This window comes from Daphnia pulex, chromosome 9, assembly GCF_021134715.1.
Source record: "Daphnia pulex isolate KAP4 chromosome 9, ASM2113471v1".
NCBI lineage: Eukaryota > Metazoa > Arthropoda > Branchiopoda > Diplostraca > Daphniidae > Daphnia > Daphnia pulex.
This window is the reverse complement of record NC_060025.1, coordinates 2989088-3011031: the sequence shown is the minus strand read 5'-3', so window position 1 is coordinate 3011031 and position 21944 is coordinate 2989088. Positions and strand designations below refer to the sequence as shown.

At 43.3% G+C, this 21944-nt stretch overlaps 3 protein-coding genes and 1 long non-coding RNA gene across 4 annotated transcripts; 3 read left to right on the top strand and 1 right to left on the bottom strand.

Moving 5' to 3' along the window:
* Window positions 1–1924: 1924 nt before the first annotated feature.
* Window positions 1925–3875, bottom strand: LOC124203273. The gene is made up of 2 exons (XR_006878483.1): window positions 3688–3875; window positions 1925–3491 (listed from the first exon to the last, which is right to left on the bottom strand). It is a non-coding gene; the product is annotated as an uncharacterized LOC124203273 (long non-coding RNA).
* Window positions 3876–5775: 1900 nt separating this feature from the next.
* On the top strand, window positions 5776–8169 carry LOC124203260. Its single transcript, XM_046599970.1, has 2 exons — window positions 5776–6452; window positions 7055–8169. Exons 1-2 carry the CDS (start codon window positions 5804–5806, stop codon window positions 7960–7962), a joined length of 1557 nt encoding a protein of 518 aa, XP_046455926.1. The 5' UTR covers window positions 5776–5803; the 3' UTR covers window positions 7963–8169.
* A 7227-nt stretch (window positions 8170–15396) lies between these two features.
* Window positions 15397–17638, top strand: LOC124203259 (flocculation protein FLO11-like). Its single transcript, XM_046599969.1, has 5 exons — window positions 15397–15506; window positions 15579–15770; window positions 15839–16449; window positions 16558–16851; window positions 16941–17638. Exons 1-5 carry the CDS (start codon window positions 15501–15503, stop codon window positions 17479–17481), a joined length of 1644 nt encoding a protein of 547 aa, XP_046455925.1. The 5' UTR covers window positions 15397–15500; the 3' UTR covers window positions 17482–17638.
* A 729-nt stretch (window positions 17639–18367) lies between these two features.
* LOC124203261 lies at window positions 18368–20063 on the top strand. Its single transcript, XM_046599971.1, has 3 exons — window positions 18368–18460; window positions 18551–18655; window positions 18755–20063. Exons 1-3 carry the CDS (start codon window positions 18452–18454, stop codon window positions 19673–19675), a joined length of 1035 nt encoding a protein of 344 aa, XP_046455927.1. The 5' UTR covers window positions 18368–18451; the 3' UTR covers window positions 19676–20063.
* The last annotated feature ends 1881 nt before the right edge of the window (window positions 20064–21944 follow it).

The following is a 21944-nucleotide window of genomic DNA, read 5'->3' as shown; positions in this document are numbered from 1 at the left end:
GTGTGTGTGTCTATTCAACTTGAAGTGATTATTATTATAGAGGGGACTGGGATTTTTAGTTTGTCGTTAAAGTTGCTGGGTGTTTTATAGCGTGTGGCATTCGGGAGAAATTTATTTTACCGACCGTGAAAAAAAAGTGTGGACGGACATTTTTATTTCGAATTGAACCGGAAATATTAAGGATAGAAGAAGCCTTTGGAAAAATTTGTGTTGGCGTCATTTGACTACTGTGTGTGCAGGAAAAATTTCAGCCAATTTGAATTTAAAAAAGGGAAAAGTTAACTGTGGATATCCATTGAAATAAGAGGCAGTTAATCGGAATTCCGGCCGGATTATCAACGTCTGAAAACTATTTTAGTTAAAAAAGGTAAAAAATTTTCAAATTTTCAAATTTGGCGCCGTTATTTGGTTTGAAAAAAAAAGACTCAAAAAAATTATCTGATTAAAAGAAGACAGGGGTCATTGGCTGCCGGGTAATGTGATTTGTTTAACATGAAAATAATAATGCTATTATCGAAATAACCTCGGGTTGGACACTTTTTTTATCTCCCCCCCCCCCTTCTTATTCTTATATACTCGTGTCTAAATGTCGTCGGTTGTCCCGACACATTTCTAAGCTGCGCCAACCGACGGCCAATCGAAGGGATGCCCGGCAAGGCTGAAAACAACGACGAAACAAGAGACTCGAAACTTTTGTCACATTTTTTCGACGGGCTTATAAAAATCCATAGACACATGTAGGGCTTTCTCCTGCCCGTCTCTCTCTCTCTATATATCTTATTTCTATAAATAGAAAAACTGGGCAAAAGAAGCTTTGGCCGATATCAAACGGGAATCGAAACGGAAATTTCCCACCCTTCCGTCCAATAAACAGTTGGCCGAATTCTTCGATCGATAATTTTTAAAAAATAATCAAATAAATAAATAAATGAAAAAACATTTCAATACGAGTGGTGAGACCTAATTAAGTTTGCGGCCTATGTTCTATACGGACGGCCCTAATAAATCCAATCAACAACCAAACAGGACACCCCCCACCACCACCAGCGGTACCACCCTGTTAATTCTCTGGTGGCCATCGGGTTTCTCCCTTTATTAGATGAGGTACGAACACGAGCAACCAACAATTGAGATGTGACGTGGTGTACGTACTACATATCCCGACCACCTCCCCCCCCCCCGGTGCTGTTATGATTGGTCAGAATGAATAGTCAGTCGGCAGCTATAGCGAAGTCTATTTAAGTCTAATGGATCGGCGATATTATATATAGTATACAACAGAGCAGCAACAGCAGCAGCTACACAACACATATAATCTAGTGTACACTATTCTAGCTATACACTATGGGCTGTTTTGATGCTATCAAACGATTGATGATGGCAGACTGGTAATCCGAGAGAACGCGTGACTGCCAACAGCACAGCCACCGCAATATATAAATAACGTCTACTACACACTCACAACCGCACATAGCGAGTGGTTTTCTCTCTCTCTCTCGTCTCTTTATTTTTTGGCATTACAAGAAAATCTAAAAAAAATAAAAATAAAAAAGCCGACCAATCCCGGCGGGACTCGCTCCCGCCCACCCATCCATATACACACACCTCTCTCTTATCGCTGTTGACTTGATCCCGAAGAGAGTTTTGCAGTTTTCTTCTTTTTCCAGCGCAAATCTAATCGCCAAATCAAAAAAAAAAAAGAAGAAGAAGATGAAGGAGCTGCAAAAGTCAATCTTGATCAACTTTATCTCTTGCCAGATTTTTATTAAAAAAATAAAAAGGAAAAAATAAATAAAATGACATTATAAACATAGCGACGCAGGGAAAAAAAGTTTTTATCAAAACATCAAAAGAAACGGAAAAAAGATGGACAGAAAAGTTTCTTTTTCTTTCAAATATATAAAATAATATAACTGGGCCGTCAATTTTTATTTTTTTTTTTATTTTGCCCGGCATCTCTCAATATTTCTGTCAGGTTCGATTTAATTTATTTTTGTCCATATTTTATCGAATCTATAAATCTCTCTGGCAGAAATAAAAAAGGAACCGGGCTTTCAACATACATGTCTAAATATATATAAATAAAATATCGATTTCCGGCCTGTGCATACTATATATATATATCCATGGGGATATATATCTTTTGTACTACAATGGCCAGTTTCTCTCTCTCTCTCTGCACTGTTAAATAACAATCGAACAATAGTGACCTGGGCCTGACAATTGGCGTCCTCAGATCTCTCCAGCAACTCCGCCGACCGACTGCCAGCCGACTGGGAATATGTTGATGGAAACCAAACAACAGCTGGGCAGAGAGAAAGAGAGAGCTAGAGAGAGCCCTACTACTACTATATAAATATACATAGAAGGAATATATTTATTCAGATAATATAGCAGACGAAGAATAAGAAGAAGAAGCCATGGCAAAATAGAGAGAGAGAAAAATGCCCAGCGACTTGGAAGAGGAAAACGGCCCATTTTCTAGACATCTATCTATACATTGCCACACGTCTGCTTTTGTGTTTTGTCCGTCTATATAATACATCGACGGGAAATGGACGACGGGAATCTTGGAAGAGCTGACGTCAATTCATTAGCTGTGAGTAATCTCGCCTAGATCTCTACTAGTAGTACATGCCATCAAGTTCCGGTTTTTTGGGAGCTTTTGGTGCGACGGATACGCCACCGGGGGGGGTTGATATTATTGATTTATTTCAAAAAATTGTCTTTTCTTTACTATCCTCCCAAACGTTTTTTTGTGTCTGTATTGTTAGTAAATATAGAACATGTTGGCAGTTTCCTTCTCTGTCGGGAGGATTTGATTTTTCTCTTTTTTTTCCCCGGTTTGCTACGAGAGAAAGTCCCACCCCGTTTTCTTGGCAAACATCTGCTACTTCCGCCCTTTAGCTCTCATCTCTCTTTCTCTTCCGATTCTTCTTCTTCTTCTTCCTTCGAGCTGCTCTCTCTCTCTGCTCTACGCTATTTGATTTCAAACAGTCGGCGTCTAACATTTCCCTCCTATAGTCCCCCCCCCCCAACCCCTTACCCTTTCCAATTGAAAAGGATCAAGATAGAAAAAGAAGAAAAAGGGTGGGAAAAAGAAAATCAGCCAATCAGCGAGTTGTTATAAACGTTATTGATTATTTGCCTGATGCTGGCTGCTGGCTGGCTGCGGCTGCGGTCGGGATTGTGTGATAAATCTTCACATCTTGTTGGTTGTGGGAGCGAGTAACCAGGCCTGGTGTACATTCTCCAACACATTTTTTGGGGGGGAATTCCAGGCTCCCCATTCTTCGGTGATTGCATGAACGATAATGGCTGTAATAAATCCACCATGCAAGGGGGAGGCAGGAACCGAAAAAATTGTCTGGTGGCGTTATTGAATTGTGTTCAGATCTTTTCTTGGGCTGGTGTCGAGCCCACAGGACCGGGTCATGTCAAGTGCAGAGGCCTGGGAGAGAGATGTTTCCGATACATTTGCCATCAAGAATCTGGAATACATGGAACACCACATTATCTAAACTGCTGTTATTTAGGGTCTGGGATAAATCACGTTAAACTCAAACTTGTGCAGTACATATTCCAGCCAGAGAGAGTCTGGAGGAAACTTTAGTCTAGAAAAAGTTGGCTGTCCAAACAGCGAAAGCAAAAAGAACAAGAAAGGTTAGACTTTTACTGCATACTCACTGCAATGGCGGCCCACGTGGTTCCCCGGTCTACCAGTAAAAGTCTTTTGACAAAGGCGTACAGTACGACGTTAACGTAATTTATGACTAGTACTTTTATTGGCGCAAAAGAAAAAATAGTTTGACAAGAAAACGAATAAGAGAAATATCGACATTATTTACACCTGTCATTCTCTGGCGTCGGCTGCTAATTCTCCTGGCGGTCAAACTTGCAATTATCTTTTTTTATAATCGAACTGCTATTACACATCATGATTAGAGGTCTCTATAATAATCGAGATTGTGGTATATTATTATAGATGATGACCCCACTTCTTTTACAATAAGAAATAAAAAGAAAAACCCCCGGAAATATGTTCAAGCGATAAATGGCCGGAGGGGCGCAAAGATAAATACATATATATCTCTTCTCTCTCTTGGTTGGCCGGCCCTTATTATTGCCGATTATAATGCCCAGCTAGAGAGAAAGAGATAGCACACACACACAGACACACGCCGGATGCAATGGAAATTTACTGTTATCCGACCACTGCAGCCAAGCAGCAGCCAGCTAACCAGTCCGGGGTAAATGCCAAATATAAAAGATCACGCTGAAGTTGGTTGGGCAAGTCCGGCTGGCGCATATATATATCTATCCACAACGGCCCGGACGCGAAATGATTGAGAGCATCAACATCGGGTCGTTAAACACGTGAAGAAGAGGAACGGAAGAAGTCACGCTCGACTATATCCCATCACAGCATCTAATAACATGGATATTATTATAATATATTATATAATATAAAAGAATATATATATACTATAGATATATATATACAGCAGTTTAGCCGCAACTGCTGTGGTGGTAATAACCATAAAAATGGGGAGGGCGGACAAGCCCAGCACCAGCACCACCATCCATCATCTCTCCACTCGGCTAGCTAACAATTCCGTATCAATCACGAACAAAGATTTTGTTGGGGGGGTTGGAGAAAGACAAATGGCTAACGAACGAATAACAGGATCTCGATAATAATTTGATTTCTTCAATACATATATTTAGAATCTTTTGTTATATAGATTTGGATTATTTGAAGAGAGGATTAATGACCAGCAGTCTGCTGTGTGCTGGATCGTATTTTGGATAGATATAATAATCAAGAGCTTCATTGTGCACTATTATAATACCAACCAGGACATCAGCACGTTCAATCTACAATGATTGGTGTGGCTCCTCCTACTTTTACTCTGGCTGCCATGACAGCCCCTCCGGGTTTTTTTTTTTTTTTGTATTAATAAATGTCAAGGTTTTGATATCAAAACCCCCCAGGAATTTTTATTTTTTCAAAATTCCCGGGCTTGAAAATATTTTTATTTTCCGGTTCATTTGCCATTTTCTTTTTTATTATTTCCGGTCGTAGTCAGCAGATAGTCGACGCCCATTTTCTCTCTCTCCCGAAAGGAAAATCGATGGCCGTGCTGATGCGCTGCTGAGGCCGTCGAAACTGTCGCGTGCAGCAGCCGTGAATTTCCTTTTTTTGGCCCGGCCCTCGTTACTTTTCTACTTTGCTGGCCAGAAAAGAAGAAGAAGAAGAAGGGGGGGGGGGAAGATTTTGAGTCGGTTGCCCGGATGATAATACGGCTGTTCCGTCTGCTGCGTGTTATCCGTAGAAATGGGTGGAAATCGGAGTCCCAACAACAACAACAACAACAACAACGTCACTTTGGGTAATTGGGTTAGACCCACTTGGGGTAGGTATTGCTATATATAAAGTCTCTCCCCTGCTGCTGCTGCTGGGCAGGAAAGAAGAAGAAATAAAGTTCCCCATTCCATTTCAATGATTGCCGGGCGAGGTTGAGCGCGGGATGCGGATGAGAGACGGACACAAGAGTCTTGAATTGACAAGTTGATGCAACTGACGGCCACCTTTTTTATTTATTTCGAGTATTTATTTATTTTTTTTTTGCCCAGCACATTCTCATGTCCGTTTCAATTTACCAGGCGCAAATAGAAATTCATTCGACGGCCAGGATCGATTTCATTTGATTATTCCCAGTCTATTTTTGGAAATTGAAATTGAAATTTTATTTGATTTGATGTTATAGGAAGATGCTGGGCAGATGATTGGCGGCCAGAAATGAGCTCCGATTTCGAGATCGACGCGACTTGCGGCGGCGGGCCGTCCACGGGCGCCGCCGCCGGCCTCAATCATCACAATCAACAATGGAACGCGCTGGCGGAAGATGCTGGGCGGGCGACGGGCAGTCGAGCGTCCTCCTCCGCTCAGCGATGCAGTTGCTGCACTCGATGCTGGACGGCCGGCTGCACTTGGCTGACGTCGGCCGTGGGCGTGTCCATCCTCTTGCTGGCCTACCTGATCATTGGGGCCGTCATGTTCATGATCCTGGGCAATCAGGACGTCCACCCCAACCCGAAATCAGCCGGTCAGCAGCAGCCGCAGCCGCAGCAGGCGGCTGGGCGGGCGATGGCCGTCCATCCGCACCATCCGCACCATCAGCAGGAGCAGTTGCACTACGCCGATCCTGACGGTCGGCTCCTGGAGAAGACGCTGGCCACGGTGGACCGTCTGTGGTCCATCACGGAGGATCTCAACATTCTGTACAGGGACAACTGGACCCATTTGGCCCGGGTGGAGATGCGCCACTACCAGGACCAGATCGTCCGCACCCTGCGCCAGATGATGCTCGAGGATCGCTACTCCTTCCGACAGACCTGGACCTTCCCCATGTCGCTCCTCTACGCTCTCACGCTCATCACCACCATCGGTAAGGCCGGCCATTTATTTAATCGATCGGCGGTTTATTTTTTCGGAGCTGCTGGGCAGGTCCGCATTGGCGTCAATGTTAATCCCCAAACGGGCAGGATATTCCGCTCTGGAATGTGTATGTAGACCAGCAGAGTGGATTTGTTTTATTTTTTTTGTTTTGGGCTGGGCCACCGGGGACGGGCCACCTACGTACAACGACGTTAATAATCCCCGACGCAAAAATTTTTGTTGTTTTTTTCCAGCCAAAAAATAGTCGCCATCCCCCCCTAGTTGCTGAAAAACACATATATTGGGACCGGCTGTGTATAAAAAGTGTGTCGATCCAGTCAGCTGGGCCAGCAGCCGTTTGCCTTTGGGTAATACAAGAGCTAAGAGCTTTTTGTTGTTTGCCCGTTTGGTTTTTTCCCCTTTGACTGGGATCAAATCAAAGGAGAATCCGACAATCCTCGACTCGAGTTAATGAGAGTTGACGTTAATTCAAAATAAGGCAAACAAGTTTCCGGCCCGTCTACTTTCAATAATTAAAATCCCCGCGATTTGATTGATTTTATTTTTTGGCGCTAAATTTGAATTTTTGAATTTTGATTTTCAATTTTCCAGGGTATGGATTTTACACGCCGACGACTTTGTTGGCCAAAAGTTTGACGACGGCCTACTCCTTGCTGGGCATTCCGCTCTTTCTGCTCTACTTGTCGGTGGTGGGCGAGCGGCTGGCCAGGATCATCAACCGGATGACTTTGTCGTGTTGCTGCTGCTGCAACGACAACATGGCCGTCATTTCCGGCGACGACGAGGACGACGAGGAGAACCAGACGGGCAGTGGCCGGCCAGGCGGTCGGCGAAGACTCGGTGCCTATCGACAATACAGTGACGTCACGCTGGCCCTGCAGCCCATGTCGTTCCGCGGGGCCGGCAGCAACGGGCACGCCGGTGGCCAGCAGGAAAGCGGATCGACGGCCGGTGCCGGGCAGCCGTTCAAAGACGATGCGGCTATGGCGGGCGGGCGCAGAAGGAGCTTGCTGGCCTCCTCGCCGTCCGCCTGCTGCTCAGCCTCGCCCGACACGACTCAAGTGCCTCTGCTGGTCTGCGCCGGACTGCTGGCCATCTTCGTCGGCCTGGCCAGCTTCCTGCTGGTCCTCTTCGAGCCGCAGCTGGGCTTCTCCGGCAGTCTCCACTTGACCATCAACCTGCTGATGACGCTAGGCTTTGCCGGTAATTTATTGCCCGGCATGAGCGCCGAAGCCAGCCCTGGGGACGGCCCGGAAGACCCATCCGGCTCGCGCAGTCACCCGCAGGGCGTCGGCTCTCAAATTTCGCTCATCATCGTCGCCTGTCTCATCCTGCTGGGCACGACCCTCCTGTCGTCGTCCTTCACCGTCCTGATGGACAACATCAGCCAAACCCGATCGGCCAGCATCGGCCCAGCCGACGCCGCAAGGACTCCCACCAGGTCGGCCACCACCACCGCCAACTGCTATCACCCGTCGCCCACTCGTCAATTCTCTTGAATTAAAAAATTCAAATGAAATGAATTCAAATTTAATCAATTTTTGGTTAAATTTTTAAGTTTTGATTTTGTAAATATCAAATGATCGTCTAACCCGAGTTAATTTTTTGATCTTCCAAAAAAAAAGTATTTATGGATGTATTTAACAAAATAATTTAAAAAAATAATAAATAAAATGCTGATTAATAAATATAATTATTAAAACGAAGATATTTTTTAATCATTTTCAACCATATTTTTAATCGGTTTTTTAATAGCCCAGCAGCTACAAGAATGCCAGAGAGTCTGTCTTGTAATATTGACCAAGTCTTTTCGTGTTTAGCTAATTGCCCCCCATCCACCCCGCACCCTTGGGGGAAATGAAACACTCCAACTGTCTAATTAGCAGCTCATTAATTGGACATTTATTTTTTTCCATATAATCATTTGATTATTAAAAAAAAGAAAGAAATTCCAGCAGCAGATCTTTCCTTTTCTTAATTTGAGTAGGCGGAAGAATTTGGCTGATCTATGTCGATTGAATTAATTGTGTCTGAGTTATCTCGATGATTAGAATGCGGGGGAATAGAAAAAACATTTTTCAAATGAATTGTTTTTTAGTAGGAAAAATTGGGCCGATGGCATTTCTTCGTATTATTCCGGCGCACCAGATGATGGAAACAAAAAAATTTAATCCGGCAGCAGAATCATTAAAAGTTGTACAACACAAGAAATTGCTTACGCGTTTGCAGGAGGGGTTCGTTATTTCATCGCCGGCGGAATTCCGGAATTATATCCGCCGGCGGGGGTCTGGATGTTTTTGCCGGAAGGAAAAAGAAAACAAAATACAAGTCTATAGTATACGCAAGACGGGCAAATCAAAACCAAATGTTGGTGCATGTACAGCAGAGGAATCCAAAGTTGATCCGCAGTTGCACTGCGCTGGATGGATCTATACAGCAGCGTAATATGTTTACATGTAAACGAATCCGCAGCGCGGATGGCTGGCAAACTTCTCTTCTTTTATATTATATCCAGCAGTTGGCTGCTGCTGTTGTGGCCCGTCTACGACGGGCGCAGTTTGCGATTGAAACCAGATTGAGCTGCTGGATATATTCCCGGAAGCGCTTATTTATTTCCTTGCGAGCTCCGTATCATAATCCAAAAAGTCAAAACAAGTTTATTCTTCCGCGTATAACATCCAGCGGCTGGATATAGTTGAGTGGGGGGGGTTAAAGTCGAGTTGTCACAGACAAATTGGTTGTGTGTGTCTGGGCAATTGCTGCCGGGCGGATGGGTTGTGTCGCATTATCTAGTTGGACTATCCGTTTGACATATCATGCGATGCCTTTGTAATTGCAACTACACGGATCGTATACTCTCTCCATTTGGCCGGAAGGACACAATATCCAGTCGACTATTACACGACGGACTGCCCGTGCTGTGTGTACCTACTAGCCTGTTATACGTTGTGTGCTGGATGTGTAATAGACAATTGGGAGAGAGAGACCCAACTGCTGGGCACAGCAGGATCGATAGATGACAACTCCATTAAATGTCAATCGAGACACGGGCGCTTGAGCTGGGCATTAGAATATATATATATCTATATCCAGCAGGGCCAGCATAAAAATATCTCGAATATCCTATATACAACTGGATGAGATGGCGATACGGACACCGAAACAATATTGTTTCGATATTATATATTGATATATCTTTTCGACGCGTCTATTATATATATGACATGGGCGCCGGAATAGTTATCGAAAAAATAAAAAAGATCTCGGCTCTTTTTCTTTTGTGCGCTGCTGCTGGATATTATAGTAGTAGTAGTAGTATACGGAAGGGGGGGGGGAAACAAAAGGAAGGGAAGTGGAGAATCATAATCAGCATCCAGGGCGGAAGAGAAGGGAGGGAAGACCCAACAGAGCGGAGTAAATTGAATCAATCGTCGGGGGAACTGCATAAGAGTGTAATCAAATCAAATGAAGAAAACCCAGACGAAAAAAAAACAACAACAAAAACAAATGATGATCAAGACGGAACAGAAAAAGATATAAGGCCTATATACACACACACACACAGACATTTATAGAGTGTGTGTGCGGAAGCTTAATGGAAGCTGCCCGGCGTTGCCAGGGAGAGAAGGGAAAAAACTACAAATAAATAAAAAATAAAACAACAAACGTGGATTCATTGTTGGCCATTAATAGAGACGCTCGACGTTCAATTGATGATATCAAATAAACAAAACATTTATCCAGCAGCCGGCGGAGGGATTTCTTTTCAATAGAAAAGTTCCAGTGTGAGAATGCGGGTGCGGAAGCACAACACAACAACTCACAATCCGGAATTATTATTGAGAGCGAGAGGAGAGAAATGTAATCCATCAAATCAAATAAAAATTGGTAAAAATAAAACTTTTTTTTTATTTTATTTTATTTATGTGTGCGCGCATTTCCCAGCAGCGGCTGAGCTATGGAGATCCATTCCGGACACGTTTCACTTCAGTCTCTCTCTGTGTATGTATGGCTGTCTGAAAAAGAGCCGGGGGCGTCGATTTCCATCCATCTCGCATTGACAATCGTCGCATCCACTTTCTACACTTGAATACAAACAGAAAAACAACCGAATCAATAAAACCCTCCCGGCTGTTGTGTAATGGTATGTATAGAACCATTTAAGCCGATCTGCACAATGTCCAGCACACATCACAGCATGATAATCTCATGGAAATCAATGGATTGAAATCCGCATCACAGTCTGTACATTCCGTATTGGGCCGATCCGGGGGGAAGAAATATAAGGAGTCGTGGGATATTTTGAATATGTTTCAATAGTTGCCAGTCTAACACGCTTATTAGTATAAACAGAAAGTCTTATTGTGATCAGCGACGTTAGTAATCCGCTTCCAAAAATTTTGAAATTCAAATTTCCCGCTCATTTTTTGTATTTTTTTGGTATTTTTTGTTTCCCTAGTAGAGAGATGGATCGATAATGGCTGGATCGTTTGATGGGAAGCTCATCAGGTGCTGCTAGCTAATAATATGTTGTTGGCTCGATGGCTATATTACTACACCAGTGCTGCTCAACTTTATATCCGGTCGGAGGGGGATTGCATTGTTGTTGTCCAGGTGTTTGTTATTATTCCGCATCATCTTGGCCAACAACAACAACTCCTGCCAAGGATCACCTAGAGCCCATCACTCTCTCCTCGTCTAGTGCGTGCGTATACACGATCCCAAAGTTGGGCCAAATAGATTTGTGCTGGACCAGTTTTCTGTGTGATGTGTATGGGGTGGTGGGTTTATCGATCCGGCAGCAGCAGCAGCAGCCACCGCCGCGCTGCTGGATGTGATGTACAACATTTTGGGTGATGGTAATGTGTGTGTGTCTGCTGCTGGGCTAGTAGTGATGACGGGCAGGAATCTTGGCTGCCAGACAACCGTGAAAGAGCGAGTGGCTCATTCTATCCTCTGCGCTCGTTTTTGATTTCATATCGAAAAGTTGCGCAACTTTTTTCATCCAAATTTATTGAAAATTCGGGAATTTATAGACGGACCCGTCGAACGTCGATGACGTCCGTCCACTCGACTGTGCATAAAACGGACAGGGAACTATTCGGGCCAACTATTTATTATTGAGCGCGGGCGAGGCTGAATATATTTGCGATGTGATAAACGATCGTCTTGTATAGAGAAAAAAGAAAAACCTAAAAATTTGACAGGTGGGAGAGCCACGATTTGAATGACAAATCAGGGAAAATAAAAATAAAAAAGGTTCGTGACTAGTAGAGAAATCTTAGAATTTTAGATATTCGACTGTGTGTGTCCCGTGAGAGTTGATGGTAAATACGGCCGGCGCCCCGCCTTGATTGAAAGACTCGTGAATAAATGCTGCTTGATTGTGTGTGTCTGTAATGAAACGTTCGTCAGTAATTCAGTATACTGCCGGCCCAGCTGCCCGGTCAATAAAAAATAAAAACGGCCCAATAAAAATTTAAAAAAGAAGTTTCCAACTGTTTTCAATATTTGATTGGCTATTTTTATTATTATCGGAGCTGAATTATATTTAATGTCTCATGGATGGTTGGCGTGTGATGGAACGGACATGTATATAATATCCCGAAAGTTGTGTCCGTCACACACGTCAACTGGCCATCTGAGAGAGCGCCGGAATGATTATCTTCCCATTATATAGATCGGTGGGGGATGACGATTTTAAATGAACGATCAAATGTAAATGTCGTCAATCTATATTGGAAATTGTATTTGTCATGCCGAGTCCAGCAGTTTGTCACACACACAACAGCGGCTGGCCCAGGGAAATCGACGACAACAACAACTGACTTTCCTTTCTTTACTTTTTTTTGGCCGGCACCCCACTTTTATACAAGTCCGTCCTTTTTGCTGGACTGATGGTCTGTGTAAGCTGCTCTCCGATATTACAACAACACCATCGATCGCGATCACATCAGTCCGTCTGTATAATAAAGAGTGCTGGATCGCTCTGGGACTTAAACTTGTTTCTATTTATATTTTGTACACTGGGACGGACGTTTTGTATTTTATTTTATTTTGGGAGGTCAAATATTTCGGGAATATTTACCGAGACGAAAGAGTTGCTGCTGGGCGAATGGTAAATGCATACATAGAAGGAGCTGCTGCGGATATTTAGTCGCCGTTTACTCGGGGGCGACATTTCCGGCGCCCGCCGGTATATAATCGACTGATGACGTCCGTCGTCGACCCTCCAGATTGTTCTCTTTGCCCAGGCCGTGATGAGGCCTCTACAGCCCGTCCGCCATGTATGTAGTGCAAACAAGCGTTTGTATATTGCCATTTGAAAAGAAATCGATTTGAAATTCCCGCCTTATAGAAAAGGCGCCAAATGATGTTAAATATGCATTCAATCAAGGCGCCGATCCAAATCATCAAGACCTGTTTATTATTATGTGTCGTCGCCATCAATTGAAATTCAAACTTTCTAAAAAGATTGAAAAGGAAAAATTTAACCGGGAAATTTGATTTTACATTTTATTTTTAAATAGAAAAATGGGAAAAAATCGAGAAAGGATCGGATTTGATGACTGGATAATAGTTGACGGCACGTTCGCCAGACCCATTAAAAATGTATCGCACGTCTCCGCGATCGCGATCGTTATCTCCGCATGTCGTTATACTAAAAAGAAAAATATTCCCTGGCAGAAATGATTTGTCAACTCTATAACATATACAAAGCCAATCTCAATCCGTAGGATTTTTTTTAGATTATATTGATCGGAATTCCGTCGAATGATACTAACCGTTGATTATACATTTGAAAACAATGTCAACCCCCCCCCAACGACCCTTTTGGCTTTTCCAGATAGACCCACACATCTCCGTGCTGGGCGGATAGAAATGAACTGATAATCAACTCGGTGCATGTAATAATAATAACGTATATGCATCTAGTACGACCGGGAGAATATAGGTAGATTGCTTTTTTTTCTTTATTATTCACGAATGAATAATCTATATACTAGCGCACCGGGGGGGGGGGAATTGCTATACACTAAAGCAACTCTCGACAGCAGCAGTGGGAGGAGGTCATGGAGTTTCAACCGTGTCACATGCGCTGGATGCTGGAGGAGTGAAGCTCAACTCTGTAATCACCATATTTTTCTTCTTTATTTTTCGCTCATATTCCGATGGACGGTCATGTAATGTAGAAAACTGTAATCGAGAGAGAGAGAGAGATATTGATGAAAGGCGCGTCCGGTCTAATTATTGCCGCATCCGATAACCATCCTCGCCCCCCCCCCTTTCTACATTAATTAAGCGCGTTTAACAACTTCTTAGAGTGTGTGTAGACTAGCGAAAAATGAAGTAATCGTTTCAGTGTTTTTTTTTTGAATCTTTTTTTCTTTTTCTTTTTAAAGATTTAATGACCGGGAATAAATTGGCGGATTGCAATTTGACTTTGATCTTTTCTATTAAACTGGATGGCCCCAATTTGATGATTTCTTCTGCCGGAAGAATGACGCCATTTTTCATGATGGCCCTCTCGGTATATGAACATGTACAAGCTCGACACAAGTTGTTTTTCAATGGAGAAATCGTGAGCTGTGATTGCGCCGCACCGTTTACATTTGATGCGATAAAAAAAGAAAAAATAATGATTTTCAAAATTCGAAATTTCTCCCCGCGAAATTTGAATTTTTTTTTTTTTTAACACCGATCGCCGGGGGGGTGACTGGCAAAGTGAACGGGTCTCATTACTTATCTGAAAACACGACCGACAGTTTCAGATGAAAGATCACTGACCGTCTTGTTTGCACACACCTAAAGAATCAAGAGAAAGAAAACGAATTTTCTCCTCCACGACTTTGGTGTGTAGAAACCGGAATATTATTATTATTTAGTCAGATGTAGTCAGCCCAGCCACAGCTCTTTTGTACATACATCATCAACCGAAATGAATGTTTGAATAGCAAAAACAGCAGATCAAAGATGCGGATGTCACGCGTCAAAAATTTTTGACGCACACATGTTCCAGTGCAGATAGACCGGCTTCGTTTGTGCATGACTTTGAAGCTCCTTTGTTGGCGGCCTCATCAACTGCCATGAGCCCATGATATAGGAGCGCGCAACAATATCAAATGGTGAAAGTTTAGATTCACATTCAAATTCTCCCGCTGGAAAGGAATGGCAAGACACAATATCAACGGAGGGAAAAGTCGAGCGCAATGTGATCGCCGTGATGCTGGAAATGTCCAAACAAATTGCCAAACAAGTGGAGGATATAATAAACGAGCTAGACAACCCGCATCCGATCCAATCAAAGTATGCTGTAATAATCGCCGTTTGATATCATTTAAATAAAGATATAGTCTATTTGATTGATATTACCCCGTGAAATCATTGACTTTTGAATGACTATTGCCACTCGAACAATTCGAAAGGGTCACGAACCTTATAGGAGCGAGGGGAAAGTGCACACAAGTCGGCGATCCAGTTTTTCTTGGCTGGCTGGGCGGCCGTCTCTGCGCTGGTGAAAGTATGCTGGACACATATTTGTCCGTCCATGCCGAGGCATCACCAAGGAGAAAGGAGAGCACAGCAGCAGCAGCACGTCCCAAAAGAATCTTTTTTGTCGCCTTAGACATTCAACCCCTGGCCGGCAGCAACAACCAACACCGAAATGGATGGGAAACCACACTGTTAATCTTTGTGCTAGATTTTTTTTCCCCCCCTTAAACGTGTGCTGGACAAACTCTCACTTTTAATTTCTCTTTCTTCTTCTTTCTTTCAAAACGAATTCATCTTTTGGAGAAAAAGAGCCTCAGGGGCTGAACCCGGAAACCGGATCGGCACTATGTTAGACATGATGGGGTATAAGCATCGTTCATTTTTGGGCCGGCCAGAGCCGCATCAGCAGTGCTGACGTGAAAGTATATAAAGGCCAGGATTGGCGATGACCGGCACATCAGTTCCCAACATTTTGCCCGTCTAGTCGCAACTGAATTGTTTTAGCCCGCCATTTTTTTAAAATTCAATTTTAAAAAGAAATAAAATGAAGGTAAATTGGATTCATAAATGTCGTCATTTCTTAATATATTTTTAAAAATTGACTTCAAATTAATTTTTTTAGACGGTAATCGTGGTGACTGTTCTTTGGCTGCTGGGCCTGAGCTGGGCCAAGATTGACCAAGTCAAAAATTACAAGCAATCCTTCCATCCGAACTATCCAGCTGTCCGGCAGCGTTTTACTCGTGCCCAGCCCGCCATCTACGCCCCGGACAAAGCTCTTTCCTGGGTCGACAATTACTACGAACGCTCTTACGTCAGTATATAATTAATCTTAATAATTTAATTGACGTTCAAATTAAAATTTTGGTAAAATTCTATTAGGCTCCTCAACCTTATAGCTTCGGCTACGAGGTGAACGATGGATACAACAACTACGGGCACCAGCAGGAAAGCGACGGAAGCGTCACTACCGGATCTTACCGGGTTCTACTGCCCGACGGCCGGACGCAAATTGTCAACTTCCGGGCCGACAAGAACGGATACGTCGCCGATGTCAAATACGAGGTGTCCCTCTTCAAGCCGTCCAGCAGCAGCAGCAGCTCCTATAGCAATAAAGCACCTGCTGCTGCTCCAGCCCCGAGCTACAAAGTGCCGGCCAAGTCTGGCAGCCCTAAAGCCTGGACGGCCTTTACTCAATTCAAACCAGCCGCCAAAAGGGCCTCGTACAAATCCGATTTGATTGCCGCTTACGGCTCGAAGGTTATTCAAGACGGCCCTGGCCGCCCGGCAGGCTCTTACAAAGCGCTGGATGGAAATGAAATTGAATATGTTCAACCCACCACGCCCACCACTCCGTCGTACGTAATAGCCGAGCCAATTGACGCCTACGACAATGATCCGACGACTCCGGTTTACTATCAAAATCCAGCAACGACGGAATACCAGGCCAGCACCACCACCACCACCACTCCGGCACCTATTACTGCTGAAAGGTCGGAAGTTTATTCTATTCTATTACAAATTTTCTTATTCCAAAATAAAAAGGAAAGAATATCAAATTAATTTAAATCGTTTTTAAAATAATATTTTGATCTATCCAGGGATGATGCAATAGTCGATTCCGGGGCGTGGACGGCCTTTAAAGTGGCGGATGAAGACACTTCGGCTCCGATCTACGAAGCCAAAGCTGTTTATCAAGTTATTCCGGAAACGGATTACGGTACCAGTGAACCCCGTCCAGCATCCGAGTCCTACGTCAACGACAGAGCCCCAGCAATTATTCCGGCAGAGTCCAGCAGCAGCAGCCAGGACGTGCGGATCAGTCCAGCATATGGGGAAGTTGAGTCAACCAGCACCACTCCTTATCAAGCAGCACCTTCCACTCAAACTTACAGGTTATATATAAGATCTTATTGAGTTACCCGCTGATTTGTTGTAATATTTATCCTAACCGGAAACGCGAAATTTGAAATATTTTTCACAGAGTGGAACCGGTTCCGTCTTCTCCTCAGTACGAAATCGCCACACCGGAGGATGCAGATTCTCCAGGGCCGTCTACGCCGGCCTATAGTGTCCAGCCTCCCGTCAGGCCGGCCATCCGACCTCCTTCTGCACCAAAAATTCCGGAAATTACTAGTTATTACGAGCCGGAGAAGCCCAGCACGGAAACGTACAGTCCGACTGACGCCGTTCCGGCCGGAGCTGCCCCATGGTCAGCCTTCCGGCAGTTGCCGGCTGCCAATCGGATCAAACCCGTTCCGTTTTACGCCAGGGAAGGTTACGTGGCTCCGACCACCTACAAACCGCCAATCGCCTTCCGATTTTCATCATCAGCATCGGCTGGAAATAATAAAGCACGTCCGGCCGCCGCCGCCGCCTCATCCCGGCGAGTTTCTTCCACTCCGGACTGGACCGCTTGGACGGCATTCCGGCCCACCCAAGACCGATCATCCGCTGCCACTACTCCGGCCCCTTCTAATTCCAGATTGCCATCACCTCTCATCTTTAGACAGCGAAAAGTTTAAAACAAATCAGGAAATCTCTTCCATTTTCAGTTGTCATCACCGGATGATGATTATTAATTTTTTAAAAATCCGGCTGACGATTATTCCTATTGTTTTCCATCCGCAGTAAAAAAAAAACAATTGCTTTGTACATAATCGCTCGAATGTTCCATATACTGCAGTCTTAAATAAAAAAATTTAAAATGTAATCTTGATTAATTGTTGATTTATACTCGGACTGATGGAGAGGTGTGTAAAACATTAATTAAGGATTCATTTGCGGAAGCGAGTCCACAGTCCGGATATACGGATGAAAATAGATTACTTCACGTAAAAGATTAAATTCAGTAATTATTATATCCTACCATGGGTACGATTATGTATAATTACAACTTGTACCTATACAAAATTGAAAGTGTATGGTTGAACAAATCTGCGCTTAAATTTCGACAAATCTGACGATGCTGTGTAAAAGTTTGAAAAAAATTAATAAACTCGTCCGGTTGGATGTGATCGGCATATAACTTGTCACGCTCATTGAAAGCTGTCAGATGGCTTCGCGGATCACATATTTTTATTCCGGAATATAGAAAAGAAAATGAAAGGAGAAAATGATTAACTGGATTGATTTCTTGTCAGGGAAGTATGTACAGCAACTGCTGGGCCGTTAATTAAATAAACGCCTGGCGTATGCTGTTATCTAATATCAAAAAACTCTCACTTTTCATTAGTGCGCTGGGTATTATCCGGTTCAAATAGAAAGAAAAAATTCAAATCGGGAGGAGAGTTTGAGAGATGTTTCCGGTTTACCCTGTTCCGGCTTCCGAGTTTTTTTTTTTCTTTCCAGCAGGCGGGATTATTCTGCTGAGCATATATAAGCCGATTATCCGGACGCTAAGACATTCATCAGTTCTACCATCAGCCAACTTGTGTCTACTACTACTCCCCCGCAAATTCATTTCCAACTCATTTCGCTCCTCTGCACCTCGAAATGAATAAGGTAGTCTAGCACTTTTGATCGCTCTATTCATACATTCAAAAGCGCTCATTTCCTATAGCTCCTTAATTTTAATTTTGAATTTGAATTTAGATTTTGGTGATTTTCGCGGCTCTTTTGGCTGGCGCCTGGGCCTACAACCGCTACGAGCCTTCCTACGTCCAGTTCGAGAGCGAAGAGTCCGACGATACTGACGACGTGAGTATTCTAATAAAAAATCCAATGATCGCCAAATGAATTTGTAATAGGGCCATATTTATATATATGCTGGCTGCTGCTGTTTTATATGATTTATAGTATTCGGAGCCGATGCCTTACGGCTTCGAATATGACGTCAACGACGGGCAGAACAACTTTGGCCACCGACAGCAAAGTGACGGCCAAGTGACGAGCGGATCTTATCGCGTCCAACTTCCCGACGGACGGACTCAGATCGTCACTTACCGGGCCGATCACAACGGCTACAATGCCAAAGTGACTTATGAGCAAACGGCTAATAGTCATCACTATTACACTCATCCGGCTTATCATCAGCACCATAATAATCCGTCCAGCTACCAGCACTCGGCTACTGCTGCACCGGAACCACTTTTTTACCGGACTCGGCCCAGCATCAGCCCAACGACAACTACACCTGCTCCAGTTAAGCCTTTACCTTACAGGCATTATCCTCTTTATGAATTTCCAGGTATCGCTCCTTACCACGGGCCCAGTAACGCCTACGGCGCTTACGATCAACTCGACCACCATCGCCGCCCAGCATTGCCACCTGTTCCATCGCCCAGCAGCAGCACTACTCCGTCTGATTATAATAATGAAGAAGATGATTCATCCGACGAGAAATTGCCTCTGGTTCCACTCATTTTCAGGACCAATCACGTCGATTCTTATGGGCAGTTAAGATCGGGCTACGGCAAACGATCGCCCATCGACATTTGGAGCGAGACGGACATTTCGGCAGCTCTAGACGCTATTACTCCCGCTCCTGTTGAAGAAGAACAAGTTATTCCAACTACTGAAACTGTTCCAACAGTCGAAGAAGTTATTTCATCGGTGACTGAAATTGTTGTTCCAGACGACCAAGTTGAATCTCAGACCGATCATCCTGATGCTGCTGCAGCGGCCGGGAATTCCACCGACGACGAAGAAATCGATTACGATATACTTCCGTTCCCGCTGCCGTTGCCGCTGGCCTTCAGGCCCGACGACGCCGTTTGAATAAATGAGCGCGAATTAATTCTTGCGCAACACCATTTTAGATTTCATTCGAATGATATAGTATATCGTCGCTAGATGTTTGTAGAGTTTTAGCTAGCCAAATTGTTGAGCAAACACAGAAATCTATTGTCTCATTTGTTGTCTCCAAATAAAACAAAATGTACAAAAACAAAAAAAAAAAGAGAAATTTTTCAAACGTGTTTTTTTAAATGAAATTAAAGCTGAAACAAAGTGTCGAATTGGAGAGAAATTGATTTAACATTATATTCAGCGTTGGACCTTGTTGTTCGTATAATAAAGTTGTCGGTCGTGATTTCTCCGCGTGGAAAAAACAAAGAAGAAATGCAAATTCCTTTCTCCTTTTTGTGTGTCTAATATTCTATGGAGAACTTGTCAAACCGGACTGACATTTTCTATAATAAAAAGAAATTGAAAAAAAAAAAAAAAAACGAGAAACGAACAAAATGGAGAAGGAAAGAAAAAAAAAAGGTGAACGCGTGAGTCTACTATTAACGAGAAGTAGTAGAAAACTTGGCTGCATGGTCTCGGGGTGTGGGGCCAGAAAACGTTCTATTTTCTCAACTTGAAATCACTCGCCTGCAGGGAATTTTTTGAAGCCCTTGGTAAAGTTGAGCGTCTGCAAAGAGCAATTAACAGCGCACATAGTCGCCCCCTTTTTTTTTCAACGTGAGCTGCTCTGCTGGATGCTGCTGGACGACTTCCAATAAAATGTGTGTAGACGATATATAAGTTAGTCCCGGAAAAAAAGAAGTTGGGCCTCATAGTCTCTCACTAACGGCTTTTGTCGGGCACGAGAGGATTAATCAAGAGAGTTTTTTCTCTCTCTCTCACCAAGTGACACATGACGTCATAATTCAATATAGGATAGAAAATAGGGAGCGGTGGTGAGCTATACTGGGTCTCCCAAAAACGCCAAGAAAATGTTTAAAGATCTTGTCGGTATATAGCCATAGCTATTAGAAGACAAATGATTTTGGTGCGTATAGATATATCAACTTTGGAATCCATTTCGATTGACGTTGGCTGCTGCTGGTTATCCGATCCCAGGTATATAGATGGTTCCTGTACGAGGCTGTGATGTTGTGCACTATACACAATCTCTTAATGGAGAAGGAAAAAGAATAAAGAGAGCAGAGCAGAGTGGATGATGTTGGGTACAATTTTGGTTGTGCGTTGCCATTTGCAGATCAAACAAAAGGACGAGGCCGGCACAGCTCGGCGGCCGTCATCTTCTCTCACAGAGATCCGATTTCAAATGGTGTGTGGTGTTATATAACCCTTGAATACACAACATTTTCTTATATATGTCTGAGTGCCCTGGAAATCGACTTGTGCGCTCTGATGAAAGTTACGCGGAGAAAAATACTATCGTCTAGCGATATTCTCATTTTAAATCATATTTCAAAGATTGTTCGAGCCTATAGGAAATGAATTTCTGTTTTTTAACAAAAGATTGTTCCGTTATTTTTTTGTGTAGTAGATGTCTCGCCAATTGTCAACCGCCACACGTGGAGGTTTAATTGAATTATCCCCGATCAGAAAACTTGGCCCCCCAACGCCTGCTGGATATTTTGTTTGATTTTAAAATTACAAAAATAACCCTGTGAACTCTTTATATGCCTTGTTATATATACAACGTTATATATAAGGACTATACATTAGACTGCACTTCCGGCTGGAAGAGAGAGGAGCGGGGCTGACCATCGTTGATGTTGAAATGACCACATACACCAAATCATTTTAGATAGCGTTAGATTTGTTTTGTTCTCTGCTGCGATGACCACAGTCATCGTATTGCCACTAACAAGAAAGACGACAGTTATACACATTTTTTGATATAGTACCGGTATCAAGTACATAAAAAGACCCAATATCCTATGAAGTGGAGATCCTTTCTCTCAAAAGTTTTCTTATATATATTGCAAAACACTTTCACGTTCTATATTGCGTCTCCGCATGAGCCCAATAACGTTTGACTGACTGCTATAATACACCTCTCCGGCCTATATCTGTTATATAATATAGAATATGAAATAACAGCAGCCGAAAGTCTTTTTTTGAAATCATTTGAATATATAAAAAGGGTGTAGTGTTGATGTTTAAAGACCTATTACCCAACACTATATATAAAGGGCTGTCTTTTGTTTGAAGCTTTTATTTCGCCATTAAACACACATCTTATAGTATATAGGCGGCTCCGTGAAGCTAATAATACATTGGCGGCGGTTTGATTCTTTTTCAAAGCGTC